At 34.6% G+C, this 19083-nt stretch overlaps 2 protein-coding genes across 10 annotated transcripts in view; one reads left to right on the top strand and one right to left on the bottom strand.

The window, feature by feature from the left end:
* The window catches only part of LOC111048077 (protein cordon-bleu), a 195312-nt gene extending 188954 nt beyond the window's left edge, over positions 1-6358 (top strand). For all 8 annotated transcript variants that reach the window (XM_039424350.1, XM_039424349.1, XM_039424357.1 and 5 more), the window contains 3 exons: positions 1494-1561; positions 2380-2474; positions 3191-6358. In XM_039424350.1, coding sequence (XP_039280284.1) covers positions 1494-1561; positions 2380-2474; positions 3191-4448 — 1421 coding nt within the window. In that variant the 3' untranslated portion in view covers positions 4449-6358. The remainder of the gene's footprint in view (positions 1-1493; positions 1562-2379; positions 2475-3190) is intronic.
* A 2673-nt stretch (positions 6359-9031) lies between these two features.
* LOC111048080 (protein IWS1 homolog) overlaps positions 9032-19083 on the bottom strand; it is a 31106-nt gene continuing 21054 nt past the window's right edge. For both annotated transcript variants that reach the window (XM_039424358.1, XM_039424359.1), the window contains 4 exons: positions 17961-18173; positions 11748-11910; positions 10644-10782; positions 9032-9224 (listed from right to left, as the gene is read on the bottom strand). In XM_039424358.1, coding sequence (XP_039280292.1) covers positions 9047-9224; positions 10644-10782; positions 11748-11910; positions 17961-18173 — 693 coding nt within the window. In that variant the 3' untranslated portion in view covers positions 9032-9046. The remainder of the gene's footprint in view (positions 9225-10643; positions 10783-11747; positions 11911-17960; positions 18174-19083) is intronic.

The following is a 19083-nucleotide window of genomic DNA, read 5'->3' as shown; positions in this document are numbered from 1 at the left end:
AATAGATATAGAAGAAGATTACCCAGCGTTAATAGAATTCTATGCCGCATCTACATATTGGTCCAATGCAGGCCAATGTCGACCAACGCCAGTATGTGGATGGGTGGGTTTCCAGCTCTGGCCTTCATTGGCCTTTGTAAAAAAATCACTTTTACCAGACTGGGCCAACATGTGACTGCGGCATAAGCGTTTTAAGAATATTTCAATAGTTACTCGGAGATGAAACTGATTTGCAACTAGCTTATAGAATACTTAATTGGCGTTGTAGGTCAGATTAGTATTGCCATATCTTCATAGTTGTTTCAAATTCAAGTATAATGTTTTCATCATGGAAATTTAGGACAATCACAAATTCTCTTGAAATTTTTATAATTTAATTCAAATTATTTAAATGTAATCCAATGCAATTGAAACTTCAGGATAAAAAAATTTTCAAGCTGTTTGAAAATTTGGGTAAAAATCTTGATCCAATCGACATTCTGTAAAATATGTCTAAAAATCTTGAAACATGTCTCACATCTACAAATGTGTAAGTAAGTAAATGTAGTGATTTAAACTGTACAAAACTTTCTTTGTTTAATTTTAAAGATTATGTTTTACAAACAAGCAAAACATTTTTTGTACTGTTCTTTGATTTCCTATGTTTTTGAAATTTCTATTGAATGATTTTTGTGTTAATTCAAATGAATGTGATGCTTGTTATTGTTTGAAATATCGTGTTGTAAATACTGTATTCGTTACCTGACGCTAATATTCCTAGCATGAACTAACAGATCATTTGTTCAGTGTTGTAGTCTTGATATCATTCGAATGTTTTTAAATAATTCAACTATTTCACATCTGAAATTAATCAACACAATCTAAATAATAATTTTATTAACCAGCAACATTGGTTTTTGAGCTCATAAAAACTATTATTTGATCTACAAGTTTCAATGATGTTTTTGAATGGAAAAGTTTTGCTGAAGCAGCTCCAAGTAAAAAATTATTGATGCTCTACACTGAAAAATAAACTTTTGACAATTTAAAAAAAAATTGCTTAATATTATCTTATCATGTTAATTTTCGAAGCAAACACTATGTACAAATGCTGACACAGGTCATTTCAAGACTATTGATTATCAATGGAACACTACGAAATATACTTGTGTCAGTATACATCTTTGGATGCTCTAATAGTCCATTTTCGGACTAAAGTACTTCAGGCTGTTAGGATTTTACAATATGTGATGAAAATTATATTTTTAAAACAGCAGGAATTCGGTATGCAAGTAAGAATTAATATCAATAATGTGTTTAGAAATAATTCTCTGGAAACATTCATTTGAAAACCTTCATATGGGTTTTCATTTATAACGCTAGACAACCAACACGATAAGGAATTATACACCATCGATGAAATTTTATTTATGAGCTCTTTTAAAATTAAAATTCTTTATTTGCGATAATAGGTCCACTATACAATGAATTCTAATTTTTTGCTCAATTTGTAGGTGATGAAGAGAAATCAAAATTGGCGGATTGGAGAAATTCCGGCTCAGTTGGACTACAATCATTACAGGTCAGTGGAACTCATTGAATCTATCAGTAGGTATTTAAAAAAACTATATGAAATGTAGTGTTCCATTTATTTTGTCTTGAGGAATGCATTTATTTTCTAATATAAAAAACAAATGATTGTCCTTTCAATTACTTGAATATGGTGTAGTACTCCCACAATGAGGTCCTGGAAGAAGGAGAATATCGTGGCTTAGGAACCTGAGGACATGGTATGGAATGAGCACAGCACAGCTGTTCAGGGCGGCAGTCAACAGGGTCATCATAGCCACAATGGTTGCCAACATCCGGAACGGATAGGAACCAAAAGAAGAAGACTCCCACAATAAAATAAAAACAAGATATTTTATCGGTATCGGCATTTATATAGCTTTTTGCACAAAAAAACACAAGTTTTGATGCTAATTGCATGATCATCATCAATTCATAATCAAAAATCATTTCATGAATATTTATACCAATTCATTTTCAAATCTATGGTCCGTGCAAACCTTATTTTTCAGCACGGAACTATATGGCCAATGTTATTCCAATATCACAATAGGAGCACACTGTTCTACGCTGGCCTACGCTCTTTTCTTCGCTCTTTCTCTCACACAATTAGCTCACAGACTTTCCGGCGTCTGTGAAATCTGGCAGCACTGTAATCCAATAGGACCAACGCTGCAATCTGGGTTTGCACAGACTATAATAGTAGTTATTCATGGTTAAAACCTGTAGTCTTACCACTCTTTCTTTTCAGAAACTTAGATTCTCTTCTTTGACATTGCTGTAAGGTATTCAATTGATAAACTTATTAATAAATGTATGATATTTTTGCAGGTTCTTCGTAGTATTCTGCCACAGTTGAACAATTCTCATGATTCGATTAACGCTGATAATGATGATTACATCGATAATAGGAACCCAGATATTAGGTGAGGTGAAATTATTTTTAGAGGTCAAAATTTTATTGCTTCTATTGAACAAGTATAATAGTGAGTAATTGGAATCTCACTAATAAGTATAAACTCTTTCAAGAGCTTCACTTTGGTCAGAACTAACAGTATCTTCATCTGGTTTAGATTATCCGGTCATCAATTCTCAAAACTATGCTTCAAATAAGATACCTACGGTACTTGAATTGCAAAAGATTTCGTGAGTCAACACAGATTAATTTAGAATTATATTGTTTGTGATAATTTATGGTGGTGCTAACACGGAACTCACCTCCCTCCCCCATGCCAAATTCACAATAGTTTAGTTTTCGTAAAGAGATTCCTGTATATTTTTACTTCGTATTGATTTTACAAAAGATTGAAGTGGCTGTCTCAGAAAAGACTCACTACGCTGTAGAAGGTATTATGTGTTTCTGACAAAAAATACGGGTGTAGTATGAGGCTCGTATTACATTATGACTCAAGGCTGGGACACCAGTTGGGTACAAAGTGTCCGAGCGAGTAGCTCAGACTTGTCTCCTAATGTTTGTGACCTAATAGTAACAGAATTTTTTTTAAATGCGTGGTGTGGTCTTCATTAGACATATGCATTATGTTTGCTTAAATCAAAATCAAACCTGGATTCAACTTGTATTCAACAATTCTGAAGATTATCATTATTTCTAACTGTCGGTAATGTTTGTGTTTGTTTGCAGAGTTGCGTCAGATTTGCATGATAAATTTGAGCGTTCACACTCTGAGGAAGTGTCGTCGAGTGAGAGGTACGCTTTGCACGCAGCGCCCGCACCGGCGGTCAGCTTTGCCACGTGGAACGAGCGGCCAAAGCGTCAGGTCAGCATCAAGACCGACCGCGACTACTGCTACGGAATCAACAAACTCAAATCGCATGCATTCGACCAGCGCGACACCACTGAACCGAAGCAATCCGTTGTCAACTTCTCCTCAGACATGAGACACAACGACCTGGACAAACCGGACATCATCAAGCACTCGTCAGCTGATCTGTCTCATGTGCCTGTGGTCAGGGCCGTCGAGCTGAAGAAGAAGCCCTACTTCTCATCGTCTTGCGTCGATGTCACCGATCTGGGTCGTTGTGGGTTCTTTCACGGGCGTAGCTACGAGAATCTCTCATGCTTGGATAATTCTGCCACCTTTAGCAAATCGAGCACATTGAAACCAACTGCTGTCTCTTCGAAAGAATCATTCAAATCTCAGCAGAGCGTTAGCACTGAGGAAGAAGCCTCCTCTTACAGCGGTGTCAATTCGTTGCTGAGAAAGTTTGGTCAGCAGAAGCCAACGTCAACGAACCGACCTGTATCTTGTTATTTGTATGGAAGTGGTGCATATAACAACAATAAGTTAGAAGAAAATAGTGTGCCCAGGCAAACTACTGGTAATACATCGAGGGTAATGTTGAACTCTGACAAACGTTTCACGTCGGTTGTGGGCATCAATAACGATGAGGCTGGATCAAATTCCGTCCCCAGAAAGGAGTTCACATCCCAGTATGAAAAGCCAACTAGTAGGGTGATGGTGAATGGAACTTCACATAATGATGATCGATTTGTGAATAATAGCAAAGACGTGAAGAATGCTGTAAACAGCTCGTTGGAATTCATCAAGGCGCAATCGAAGATCAGTTCGGGAGGATTTGTTCTGGAGAGTCCGACACGTAAAATTGAAACCGATATCCCTGTGGCGCAATCCACTACTAGCCCTCCACCCACAGCTGTGCCGGCCAAATCCATTCTGAAGCCATCGAAAGTGAACAAGCCTCAGTCGAGTGGAGGAATTCCTCCGCCTCCACCAGTCATGCCAACCTTGAAGCCAGTAGGCGAGCGCAGGCAGACGCGCACTCTGCCCCGAGTTGAAACCGATCCCAGGGATCAGTTGCTCGAATCAATCAGGAATTTTGGTGGCTTGAAAAGTCTCAAGAAAAGTTCGTCAAAATAATCTATATAATTTATTATCGCCATATTGAATAAATAAGTTGTATCTTAATAAGTTTGCAATATGATATTATATCACTTTTGATTAAATATTTATGAATTATATTCTAATCAAATAAACTGTTGTAGGCAGTTTCTAAATATTTCCTACGTTTCCCCTCCAATGGAATACATTATTGAACAAAAAATGCCTGGATAATAAAAAATTATATTCGGAAAAAGCTGAACGTTACTTTTGATATTGAAAATTTATCTATGATTTAGAAAGTTTAAAAGTTTTAGAGTTGTTAGAAATTAACTTGGAATGTCTTTATTATCTACAATTACTGAGGCGGCATTATTTCGAGAAAGATGTTCATAAAAAACGCAGGTATCTTCGACCAGCAAGAAACTATTAATATTTTCAAATTATATTATTTCAAGGAAAACTCTTTGAACTATCATGCCGCCGGACTGAGCTTCCACATACTAAACGGGTGAAAATGTATAATTTATTCTTCCACTTTTTGGTCAAAAAGTGGTTATTTTATAAAAATTCATTACAAACCGTGATACATCTCTACAATAATGTTGATGAGTTCATGCTGACTTTTCAAATGACAAGTACGAAATACTGTAAAAATACTATTGTTATATCCTTATTGGTAATTATAATGGCCTATGTTGATATAATATTTTTGTCATTAAAACCTACATCTCGTATTACTCTATTATACCTAGTAAATGAAGTCTGCTTATGTTTCTACGATAGTAGAGATTGCAAAGAGATCTGTGACCACTAGTCTCACTAGTTCCAAAAATATGACAGATTCTTATGACTATCAATATTAATAATTTTATCTTTATAATTTTCGTAAGACAAATATCTGAATAAACTTGGAGAGTGCTCGCTGCACTGGGTTCAACTTTAAGGAACTCATTAACTCATTATCTGATACAGAATTAATTTTATTCATTATTGACTCTCGGTTTTTCTTTAAATCAATTGTTTAATACAATAGCAAACTCATATTTAATGCTGATAAGAAAACGTTTGATGTAAATTGAATTAAAATTTGTTATTATCAAGTGTTACACAAGAAATAAAAGGATAATCAAATTTTGGCAAATGTAACATTTATACCCGCGATCATGCATTCTTGCATGCTCATAAAAGTATTGCATAATTTTATTGGTCGTTATTTCAGATTTGTTGAAAAAATTATCTGGGCAGCAGTGTTCAAGAGTTGAAACGGGCAATTAATTGAAAAAAAGTACGGTAGCAGTATTGTTTACTATAAACAATTAAATAGAAAAACTATCCATGCTTATTACTTATAAGGAAATTTTTAAAAAGGATTATAACTAAAAACAGTAACGGTCACAGATTCTTGATTTCATCCTTGACGTCATCACACTTATCTAGCTCAATTCTTAAACCAAAACGAAAATATTTAAAACTGTAAATATTAGCTTCAATAGAACTGAATTATATGTTATTAAAGTATTTGTTAAATTTATTCACATAAGTTGTAATGTAGCCTACTATTTGAACCTATATATTTTGTAGATATAAATGTAAATTACATATATTCTAATAATAATAGAAATACACATGTGTATTGTTGAATGAAAAATAGTTTTATTAATAAGCAAAAAATAACATGTATTGATGTAGTGTAATCTATGAAAATGCTCAATGAAAATAGGGTTAATGTTTGGGACATTTTGAAGGAATATCATCATTATTTATTTTGAATACATACTCTGAACGGGTTGTGTCGGTGAGAGACTATTAATTTATATGCATCACAAGATAATGGACTTTCAATTTAATAAGGCTTCAAGCGAAATTAGCATACAGTGTATAATAAGCTGTAAATAATGTATAATATCGAGTTATGTATCTATTACAATAAACTGTTAACCATTTAATGTTGTTGGTTTTTGTTCTACAAAACTAGTACCTATTATTAGTATATGGGAATAATAATTTTATCATACCGACGAAACAAAGTAGCATTCTAATCTACAATATTGAAAACTGAGTTTAATTCATAAAAGCAGCCACACATTAGTAGCGGCGGCTAGCTGCTTACGGGACCTTGACTGATATAACTGGAATTACATCTTTTTTCGTCTCAGAAATCGGTCAATTTTCTTCTACAGACAAGGCAGGCATTATGTTTTCAAACATGCCTGTTTTTCTCTTCTAGTCCTTCCAAATATAATGCTAGTAGGCCTACTTGTATAAATGAATGATATAAATATATAGGCCGAACAGAAAATCAAAAACCATAACTCAAAATTATATTCAGGCTGGAACTAATTATTTATCAATCAATTTGATGAGAATTGCGAAGAATAATCAATTGTTTATCATAAAAAAATATTGAAGGAACTGAGAATAAAAGAAGTACCTAGTATCAAAACTAAAAAAAATACATGTTTCACAAAAGTATCTTTATTCACAAATATTTGGAACACAACACATATTGAGTAAATAACTAGTTCGAATGAAATAAAATGTTGATTAAGTCTAAATTATTGATTGTGACAAAAATGATAAGATGGTCGTTTAGCCAACTATTAGGAATAATTTCCTGGTTGCACCTACATTAGACAAATGTATCATAATTGCAAAAATTGGGATTCACACGAGTTTTAAGTTAAGAAAGAATTACTTCCCATCTCCAAAATATATCTTTCTAACATGAGATGAACTTGATAGTTTATTCTCTAGTAATAGACTGAAGCAATCCAAAAACTACTATTTTACTTGGTGAAATCTTAAAAAACCTCTTTGCTGAGCTGAAAAAATTAGCCTACTTATAACCAAAAGTGTAGTTAATTCCAACTAACTGCCCTATTGAGAAAGAATGAAAATTCATAATAAAAATACAGTAGAAAGCAGAACCATACTTCTGCTCGAATACATTTTTCCATATTTATTTTGATAGCGTAATGAATAGCTTTAGTTCAATTTTGATAGCCTAAGAATTTCAGAAATAATCAACATGCTAATGAAAATAAAAATTGAGTTATATATTAAAATATCATATAAATTTATCATTTTAGTTTTGATGATCCCATCCGTTGAGTAACAACAAACTTACGATCAAATTCAGATTTTTCAAAATCAATATAATTCGAACGATCAAATTTACCAATTTACAGGTTTGTATTTGAACAGAGATTTAAGTTATTCGTATAGTAATTTATTTCAATTTATAAAATAAAACTTGTATTCAATATAATTTTGATTTCAGATAAGGCAAGATGGTGTAAAAAACTAGGGATTTTGACTTGCAAAATGGATTTACGCAGATATAAGACTGTCCACCTTATGTGGGACTGTCTATTTCTGAGTTGAAAGCCCAGCCAAAATGCAGGAAGTGCATTGTCATGTGTCCACTCTCTCAAGTAACAAACACATAGCATTGTCACATTCTCAAGACTGGATGCATACCCACTCAACTGCCTAGTGCTCCCCAAAAGTAAAACTAGCATTCTCACAGAAAGAAATCGTTTCAGTCTACAAATTCCAATAAATTATAAATAAAAAATTTCAATATATCAGAACCCATTCCTACAAATAATCAATTCCCAGTTATAAAAATTAATGTTCAACACCAGTACAAATCTTCCCAAAACCGACACTCCAAGAAATGAAACATACCAATATACCGAAAAACCCTACAAATCCATCAGCCCTAATCATAAATAATATTGACATAATAATTATTATAGTCTGCTCTGGGAACTGAGAGACGATCTTAAACAAACATGTGCGAGTGAAAGTGGATCTTGGAGCAGCAAGATCGACTAACAGTTGCTACCTAATACCTTTGTCATAGACTGAAGAGAATTACACAGTCTCCATGGAAGCATTGTAAATTGAATTTACGAGTTGGAACAATGGGTAGAGGCATCACTTTATACGCACATAAATACAAGCTCTATGTTATAGTTGTCACTCCTTTCGATGAATCGACCATAGTGATAAACAAAAAACCACTCTTTCAAAATTTCATTCTCTAAGGTCTGGTTGCACGTAAGTCTATTGATTAATGAAGATTTCCGCTTCCCTCATTGGTTCAGAGATATCATTTAATGGCGGTTAAATGTAATATTCGTACGTGCATCGTAATAGTATACAAAATTATGAATCAAACATGAAATTGGAAATTCAATGTAAGGCATTTATGTTTAACAGAATATAATACAAAAATCAATTAATTATTCGTACTTCATCAAGTCATAACTCATGAATATCATGTAATATTTTATTCATGAGAAAGAAGAAATTGGATTAAAACCAAAACAATGAAATTCTTGGTTTTCACAAACTAGTCATAAAAGTAGTGCAATTTATCTATGGCAAACCACTGACTTCTAATACATTCTTTCCTGAAATCTACAAGAAATTTATAAAAATGATGCTGTCAAATATGGATAGAATCCTCGTTTTTTTCTTATCATTGAGGAAGTATGAAGATAGAAACTAAAAAGAATCCATTGAGTAAAATGAGTAAAAACTAGAATCTAGTGACTTGCAACTAGTTCTAGCTATTCTGATACAAATCCTAGAATTTGCTTGAATTGACTTAGAATTAGCAATTGCTAGCTTTTAGCACTAAGAATAGAGGAAAGTGATAAATTTGTTTGGTAACTAAATAAAGTACGCACCCTGCTCATGTCGACGTCAGTCTTCCATTTGGGCCGCACCCTGTAGTCTTTGTTGGAGGGAATCGGGACTCTGGCTCTGGCCACCCAGCCCTTGTCGCCGGGCCGCAGCGCTCTGAAAAACACATCAACATTACAACATTAGTTGCTACTGCCTACTGGTCACTGTAATCTACAAATAGTAAGGAAATAAATCTGGATAGTTAGATCAAAAAACATTTGAAAAAATATTTTGTTGGTAGGATCCATAAACTGAGAGGTATACAATTTATTGCAAATGAATAATCACAATACGTAACGATTCAACAGGCATTCGACAAATTGTCAATTCATTAAAGAAACAGTCTAGAACTCTAGAATGTAGAGATTTTGATCATAATATTCATCTTACTATTAAAATTCAATTTACTTGAAATATGAGCAAAAAAATAATTAATACGAAACATGGGGTAAATTGAGTAAAAACTAGAATCTAGTGACTTGCAACTAGTTCTAGCTATTGTGATAACTTTACACACCTGACACAAATCCTAGAATTTGCTTGAATTGACCTAGAATTGACAATTGCTAGCTTTTATTCAATTTACCAAATATGTCTAATTTCTCAATTCATAAAAAATGAGTTAATATGAAATATGGGGTCAATTGAGTAAAAACCTGAATCTAGTGACTAGCAACTAGTTCTAGCTATTCTGATAACTTTACACACCTGACACGAATCCTAGAATTTGCTTGAATTGACTTAGAATTAGCAATTGCTAGCTTTTATTCAATTTACCTAACATGTCTAATTTCTCAAGCTTTCATTCAGTGATGCGAGTATGGATTCAAAGATAGCTGAATGAAGTAAAATAAATTTACTATATTATTCTCACTTTTTAATTTGCACATTTTGTTATTAATTATTTTGCTACAACTACAATAATATATGGTAATATTTTTACCAATATTACAATATTAATAATATAATATTACCAATGATACCATGTTTGGCAATTACTTTCTTTTCCATTAAGTATGAATATGTATGTTGTATCGTTCATCCAGTAATAGCTTTTACAACTCAATTTTAGTTACAATGAATAAAAGAATTTCACTTGAATTTGATGCCAAGATGAAATTTAACCCAAATTTGTGCTCTATAGCTAAAATAGAAGATTCGGAATAGATATTCATTTATATTTTGGGCTAGCCTCTAACGGTAGAAAACGCATGATACATTTCATACAATGTCGTGTCATCACAGCGAATCGCTTCTAGCAAAATTTTTAGGTTAGGTTTTTGTATCATTATAATTTGTAATATTCCAGTGGTTTATTTATTGTTATTGGTTGTTTATTTTATTTTAGAAGCCTCTCACTGATGATGAACAGTGCTTGATAAACATACATGCATGCTTATCATGCAAGTTCTACTGTTAGTGGCCAACCTTAGATTTCAAATTGAAAATTTATTCGCTACAACAATCAAACTAAAAACAAATTCAATTCATTTAGCTACTGGTCTGTAATTCACTATTAAAAATTGAACGTACTTTTCATCTGTTGTGAGTGCCTTGGATATGTCCTTCTTCCTTTGCGGAGTCACTTCCTCTTCATCTTCATCATCAGAGTTGCGTCTCCTCTTTGAAAACTGGTCCAAGTCTCTTTGCATTCTCTCCTCTTTACTTAGAGCTGGAAAGGAGAGTGAGCTCAATCGTTTATACACTATGAATAGTGCAACAATCATCTACAGTGAAGCATTCCAAGATTGATAGCAATATGTCAAGTATCAAGCTGATGTAAAGATTAGACCAAAATAATCAGGATGCATTTGTAAACAAAAAATGTACATATTTCAACTAAATAGTGCATCTACACTACATTTCTCTAGAATTGAGAAAAGGAATAACAATAACAACATTAGTAAAGGTTGGACTTGGTTCTTATACGATTGAGAGTCTGTTTCACATTATTGACAGAGAGTTGTCAATATTGAAAATTGTTTATTTGTAAACGTTATTGTTATCTTTAGATGAACAGGAAAAAACAATGTATTTTGCAATATTGATTTTAAATCATCTGCAATGTCAAACAATAGCTCCATAAAGAAATGCACAAATCAAAAGCAGAACACTGAAATTAAACATCAAGGGTTTCGCAGACATATATCTAAGTTATGTTTCGCAGACACATAACACTGAGTACCGGGAAGAAAATCATACTTCATGTGATCTATATGAGCGTATTCGAATCCAACAACATGAATCTGCATTGAGAGTTATCTGCAGGTTGTCTGCTCTGCTAGTGTTGAAACATGCCAATAAGGCTTTAAACTTTCCGCATTCCTCATAAATAAAAAATAATGCTCTCCATTCAACATTTATTCTGACAATGGGAAGAGAATCTCACTGTAATATACGGTAGTCGACTATAATAACTGTCCAAGTGTTGTTATAACATTTCATTCGAATTAATTATAATTATTAGAACAATATTTCAAGTCCATTGTGTTTCCTAAAAAGTAATGTTGGAGTACAAATATATATTTGTTATTATTATTCATATGAGTTATTTATATAACTACCGTAATGGATATAAATGTGATTATTTATTGAAAATTACAAACGTGATGAGTTCTATGATATGACGAGCGTTACCTTTGAAATCTGTAGATAGGTTGAATATAGGTCGAGCCCATTCATTAATTAATCGTCCGGCCAGCTCTTTGTTCTCTTTAGTTTCTTTGGGATGTTTGAACAAGTACATGACCGCCTTGCCGATACCAGATTGTTTCAAAGTTGACTGATCTACTGATGGAAACTGTTGACAAACATACAAACTGCATTAACAAATAAACGCCAATAAGGGCTGCAGACATTCATCATCATAATACAAGGTACAGTAAGTCAATTGAATAGCACCTATCAGTTTTAAGAGACAAAACAACATATGTACTATGAAGGTATTCAATTCTACCCCTGAATATATTAGAGATACTGCACCCAAAATTCGAATTCATTCAAGTTGAATGCTGGCTAATAGATAAATGCTTTAAAATTCAACTTCTTCAGTACAAAATCTATTCTTAATAGAGTTCATAGATTTGGCTGCATTGAGCCTTATGATTAACAAGTTCACAAGAACATATGATTTCTTTGGCTTCCCCGAAAAACTCAAATTTGCAATTATCAATCCACTGTATAAGAAAGAGGATAGGAAAGATCTTAAAAATTATCGCCCTGTTGCACTGCTGACTGTTTTCTCTAAGATTTTGAAAGGGCTGTTTTTAATCAAATTACTAGATTTTTAGAAAGTAACTCCATACTTCATGATTTTCTCTCAACCTCTGATTCTATGTCGAGTAATATATTAGTCGGGGATTGGAATGCTAGAGTGGGTTCCTCACAGAACATTCCAATCGAAGTCACAGTTGATAATAATGACTTGTCACGTATCAGAATATCAAAAGACGTTGTAACTAATTCAAGAGGAGAAAAATCTTAAATCTCTGTGAAGTATTTAATTATATAATACTAAATGGTAGAATTAAAGGAGATAGAAACGGAGAATTTACTTTTTTAAATCAACGAGGTGCGTCTGTTATCGATTATTGTTGTATTTCATTAGATAATATTGCTTGTATAAATAGTTTTTCTGTTCTTCAAGAGCATTTCTCAGACCATTTTCCAATATGTTTTAGTTTGTATTTTGTAAAGGATGGAGTGAATGATGGAATGAATGTTATTGATGATAAAGTAGTATTACCGCTTTTACCCAAGCTAAGTTTTAGTGAATTAGATGAAGTAAATTATACCCGTAAATTGTTAGAGAAATGTAGAGATGTTGAAATATCGGATGATCCGGAGGTGGCAACTAATTATCTGAAAGATTTGATATATTCATCTGCCAGTAACAGGCAGCTCACATGTAATCGGAATAAAAAGGCTATTAAACAGCAGGCATGGTTCGACCGAGACTGTGAAAGAGCTAGAAGTAAAATGTTTAGCTTACTAAAATTATTTAGAAAATTTAATAATAGCTCAATTAAAAATGATTATTTGAACTCAACAAGGGAGTATAAAAGACTGTGTAAAGAGAAGAAGTCCTATTACGTGAATATTAATGATAAATTACGTGAAGTGAACAATTCTAAAGATTTCTGGAAGCTTGTAGGGAGCTTGAAGAGAAGCCGTATTAATCAAATTGTCTCTATAAAACCAGAAGAGTGGGTAGAATATTTTTCAGAATTATTTACACCTGTTAGTTTAAGTGAGCCAATCTCATATGCGCCGCCCAGTGTTGAAATAGCATCTCTAGACAAGGAGTTGGATATGAGTGAATTGAATGCCGTTCTTGCGAAAATGAAGTGTAATAAAGCGCCCGGTAAAGATAGAATTACAGCAGAATTCTATAAAAAAGCTCCCGAGATCTTTAAAACACTGTTACTAAAAGCACTTAATGATATTTACTCATGTGGCTATGTTCCGGAATCTTTAAAAAATCTATTATTTTCCCTCTCCATAAAAAAGGTGATCCTTCCTGTGTCTCAAATTTCAGGGGAATTACATGTATGGATATAATGACAAAGATTTTCATGGGAATAATGTGCAATAGATTAGTCAAGTGGGAGCAGGAAAGGGGTATTATAAGAGAAAATCAAGCAGGCTTCCGTCCCGGGTATTCTACTGTGGATAATATTTTTGTTCTCCATAGTGTCGTCAATTACTACTTACAAGTAAAAAAAAAGAAAATTATATGCTTTCTTTATCGATTTCAAAGGAGCTTTCGATAATATAGATAGAAATGCGCTTTTCTACAGGCTCTATGAAATAGGTTTATCGAGCAAATTTATAGGAATTTTAAAACAAATGTATAGCGATGATAAGTGTGAGGTATGGTGCAACGGTTATGGAGGTCTGTCGACTGAGTTTTCAGTAAATACCGGCGTGAAACAAGGTTGCTTGGCCTCTCCGATGCTATTTTCCTTGTTTATACATGACCTGTGTGAGCATATTGGGGGAGGTGTGTCAGTTGGAAACTTAGACATAAATGGACTTATGTATGCAGACGATGTAGTGATTCTGGCAGATACCCCGATTTCACTGCAACAAATGATAAATAGACTTCGAGCTTTTTGCACTCGATGGAACCTGATTGTAAACATGAATAAATCTAAAGTTGTTGTTTTTAGAAAAGGGGGAAAGTTGAGGAAAAGTGAAAAATGGTTTTACGGAGAAGAGGAGGTGGAGGTTGTAAGTGAGTACAAATACTTGGGAGTTATTTTCGCTTCATCCTTGTCAATGAAAAAACACTTTGAGGATAGGGTAGCGACAGCAATGTTTGGTATAAACAGTGTTTGGAGGAGCTTGATTTTCAATGACTCAGCGCCGCTTTCTATCAAATGGCAGGTCTTCAATGCAGCTTCCAGATCCACCGTAACTTACGCAGCTCAAGTGTGGGGCTATATTGAGAGTGATCGAGTGGAGAAATTTCAAAAAAAATTTATAAAGCGATTATTCAGCCTTCCAAAAAATACTCCTGATTATGTTATCTATTTAGAATGTGAGGTTGAGCTGATGTGGATTCATACTTTTAGGCTTCACTTAGGTTATTTGATTAGAGTGTTTAGTCTGCCGGCAGAGAGATTTCCATACAAAATTGCTCATGAATTTATTGTCAAGAAGTGCGGATGGTACAAAGTATGGATTGACCTCTGTCAGCGTTATGGTATAGAATGGAGTGACAGTGTTGCCCACATGGATAGATGGGAGAGTTCTATCAACGAATTGCTGCAGAGAGTGAGTCAGAACATGTATGCGACGTGGAGAGAGCGTGCTGAACGGTCAGAGTATCATAGACTATACGCCTCTTTGCTGTTAGACTTGCAGAATCGAGCCTATCTGAATGATAACTTCAAGAGAAGTTTTATAAATATTATTTTTAGGGCCAGAGCATGTATGTTACCACTCAACTTCAGGCCAGGGAGAGAAGAGAGTAGGTTTGAGTGCAGCTTATGTAACAGTAGGGAGTTGGAAGATGTAGTTCACTTCATGGGCAGGTGCAAGATATTGCGAGGAATAAGAAAGGCATGGTTTGGCAGCTCACAAGTTAATGAAAGCACAATAATAGATTATTTAAAGGGGAGAGATTGGAACAGACTCATCGGCTTTCTTAGGGATGCTCTACGTTATAGGGGTTGGTTAGTCGCCGAATTCAATGTTTAAAATTATACATAAAACAGTATGATGTTTATATAGACTATTATGGATATGTATGTGTATGTATATATATATATATATATATATATGTGTGTGTATATATGTATATATGTATGTAGACTGTTATATGATATATAGTATATTGTACAGTTTGATATACTTACAAATAGGGGTTCTTTCCTCCACCTCTTCTCTCTAACTCAGTCGTTATTTTTTTTCTTTTTTTCTATTTTTTTCTAATTTATTTTTTGTTTATTTATTAATTAATTTATGCATTGTACTACTTCAGGAATGAATGGATGAATGAATGAGTTGAGAGTCCAGTTGTTTTTGTTCTAGTAATAGTGAGCTTAGTTTGGGTGAAACTGTTTTTCACTAAACTGATAGATAAGATTAATCTACTTATTCACGGTTTGGGTATTATCACGGTAGCCTGATCAAACTGAAGTTATCAATTATTGTAGGAAGCTTTAGAACAGAAAGATAAAAGTGGGGAGCTGCAATTATTACTATCAACTCGACTGACGGCCTCGGCCATGTCTATGATGATTGTTTTTCAAATTATTAAGATTCTTTCGAACAAAGTCAACATACTATTTTTTTTCACATTCTTTGTACATGTTTTTTGCGTTGTTTATATTATAAATAAAATCATCTTTCTATTCTATTCTATTCTATTCTACTTCATGAGAAACAATATAGTTTCAGAAAGGGTTTCTCAACAAAGTCCGTAATTTGTGATGTGGTAACGAGCGTTTTGAGGGCTCTGGATGGGTCTCAGGGTGCCATTGGCCTTTTCTGTGACCTCTCCCGGGCCTTCGACATGGTCGACCATGAATTTACTGAAGTTACTGAAAAGTTAGAATTTTATGGATTTACGGGAAAAGCAGCCAGGTTTTTCAATTCATATCTCTCGGGGAGATTTCAGGCAGTCAGACTTACAAACGAATGTGGCGGGGTAGAAACATCTGAGTGGAAAAGAAATCTATGTGGGGTTCCTCAGGGGTCGATCTTGGGTCCTGTACTTTTCAATATTTTTATTAATGACCTCCCTCCTAGTATTAGCTCTGACCTCATTCTCTATGCAGATGATACCACTGTGATTGTGAAGGGTGAAGATGATGATGAAGTCCATCGGAAATCAGTACAGGCTCTTAACCAGCTTAGCCATTGGTTCAGCTGTAATCTTCTAAAATTAAATTTGAAGAAAACTCATCATCTCAAATTTTCTACTGGGGGCTCTTTAAGTCTCGCACATACTCTTTACTCAGCAACAGGAGAGGAATGTTGCGCTGCTGAGATGATTCGATTTTTTGGTGTTGACCTGCAGGGAAATGTTAAGTGGGATAGCCACGTAAAAGCATTGGATGTGAAATTGTCCCGTGCTATTTTTGCCTTGAAAACAATAGTCAGAGTGGCAAATAGAAAAACAGCACTAACTGTCTATAATGGCAATTACATGTCTCACATCAGATACAGTATCTTATTCTGGGGCAGCAACCAAACAAACCTTCAGAATATGTTCCGTAAGCAAAAGAAAGCAATCAGGGTTATTGAGAGAGCCGAATCTAGGGTTTCATGTAGGCCAATTTTCAAAAAACTCAATTATTAACAATTCCAGTCCTTTATTTTTTGGATATTGCATCTTTTGTTTACAGTAATAAGCAGAAATTCATGGAGGATAACATTTCACACAGATACCCCACAAGAAATAAAATGTTTACCCTCCAGTAACCCACTCATAGACTTTCGCTCTTGGAGGGGGGGCCACATTAAGCTGGGCTCAGAATTTTCAACTGTTTGACGGACGAACTTAAGAGTGTTGACAGTCATGGTAAATTTTATACAGCTCTCAAAGATATACTGACTGAATGTTGCCCGTATTCATTAAGAGAATGTTATGAGATCTTCTCATTGAAATCCTAGAGATCAGAAGTTATCCAGACGATTTTGTAAAATGAAAAACTTTCCCTCAATGGAGGGAAACCATATACTACTTGATATATCTGACATGTCGTACACCGTTTGAGCTGTGCTCATCATATTCGGTTTTATACGATGAAATAACATAGAATAGAATGTGGTGGACAGGAGCATGGTGGTAGGTGCTTGGCAACGGGAACTTGACGAACTGAGATCTCGACAAACTGAGACCCTCTCAAACAGCTGATTCGTGATCAAATGGAATTCGTAAGTCCACTACATAAGGCAACATTTTCTTTGTAGGCTCACGTCCGGTAAATAGGAGGTCCTGAGTAGAGTAGGATGTTTCATAATGGTCGTACATGATAGTGATTAATGCAACAGTTGTGTATTATAATAGCGCATCCACACTATGTCCCAATGCGTACAAATAACGATGAGCGTCGGAGTGTGGCTGTTTTGTCAGCGCTCGGCTTCACAAGCTTTCGTTTGCCATCGCTCGATTTTTGTCGAGCGATGGCCAGCCAAGCGATGGCGAGTGGCCAGCCGAGCAACCACAAATAGTTACATTACAGTGCGGATGGCACGATCAACGTGGCCAAGCTTACCAGCATGGCCAGCGACTGGGCTAACATGTTAACTAGCATAGGGCATAAACGAGTAAGATGAACGTACACGAGCGTAGTGAGTGACTGAAATATGTTAGGAGTGCTTTAAATGTTGACTGACCTCCCTGAGCAGTTTGAGAATGGACTCGCGGATGCGGAGCGAGGGCAGGGATCGGTCGGGCATAGGTGCCAGCCAGTCGGTGAGCACAGTCAGCACATTGTGCTCGATGAATGCCAGCTGCAGGTCGTGCTTCTTCAGCTGCGACATCGCCTTCGCCAGCATCGCTATCTTATTCGTCGCTGGTCGGCCCTGCTGGTTAAAGTTACGGTCCTCCTACAACACCAATTCACACACAGCATTGGTTCAATGAGAAGCATTATTGTTATTCATAAGGAATGTTTTCAGTTCAAAGTGAATTTCACTAGAGAAATATATTTACAAATCTATTTACAACTCACGTCAATGCTCAGAATTAATTTCTTGTGGATATTCTCTCTTTCCATTGAATTGGGGTTGAATGAAATGAAATTATGCTTGTTCTTGTTTTGATTAGTTAATATACAGTAGAACCTGATTAATCGGATTCAGGATAACCGGAACTAGGGTCAACCAAAACGGCCCCATAAATCACTGATTTCTGTGAATACAATTCTGTAGTACTTCAGTTGTTCAGTTTATACTATTTCTTATCCATTATAGCATGTTTGTATCTGGAATAAGACAATGTATTGTACACTGTGGCGCAAAAGTCACTGGACGGTTGGAGTTGGTTGAAAGAAGAAAAAATAACAGCAAGACCTAGTTCTAGCCTGTGCTGTTGGTGAATAAATAACTCATGGAACAGTGTTTCAAAAAGACATTAAAAGTGTATTAATGGAAATGGAGGTCAATTTTAGCATAACAATAGTTCTAGATATTGTTTGTAATGAGAAATAAGTTCAAATAGATCTAGTCTTGCTCTAACCAACTGTCCAGTGACTTTTGCGCCCCTTTTTTTGTAAATTAATTTTCTTTCATACCATGTTAATAGGCTAAGCTGAAGGGCACATGTCAATAGGATATTTTAATAGGCATGTTTTTAGCATAATATGCAGAGTTTAATCGAGAAATTGGTTATCAGAATGGCACTCGCCCCTTTATTTCGGGTAACCGGGGTTCAACAGTACCTAGGATTGTTTTATTTTTTTTAATTATTACACTATTGTTGGTAATCAATGGTGAGATCATAAATAATTTTGGACAG

The sequence above is a fragment of the Nilaparvata lugens genome, chromosome 3 (genome assembly GCF_014356525.2).
Source record: "Nilaparvata lugens isolate BPH chromosome 3, ASM1435652v1, whole genome shotgun sequence".
NCBI classification, from domain to species: Eukaryota; Metazoa; Arthropoda; class Insecta; order Hemiptera; family Delphacidae; genus Nilaparvata; species Nilaparvata lugens.
Note: the sequence above shows the minus strand (reverse complement) of the source record. Positions and strands in the feature narration are given on the sequence as shown.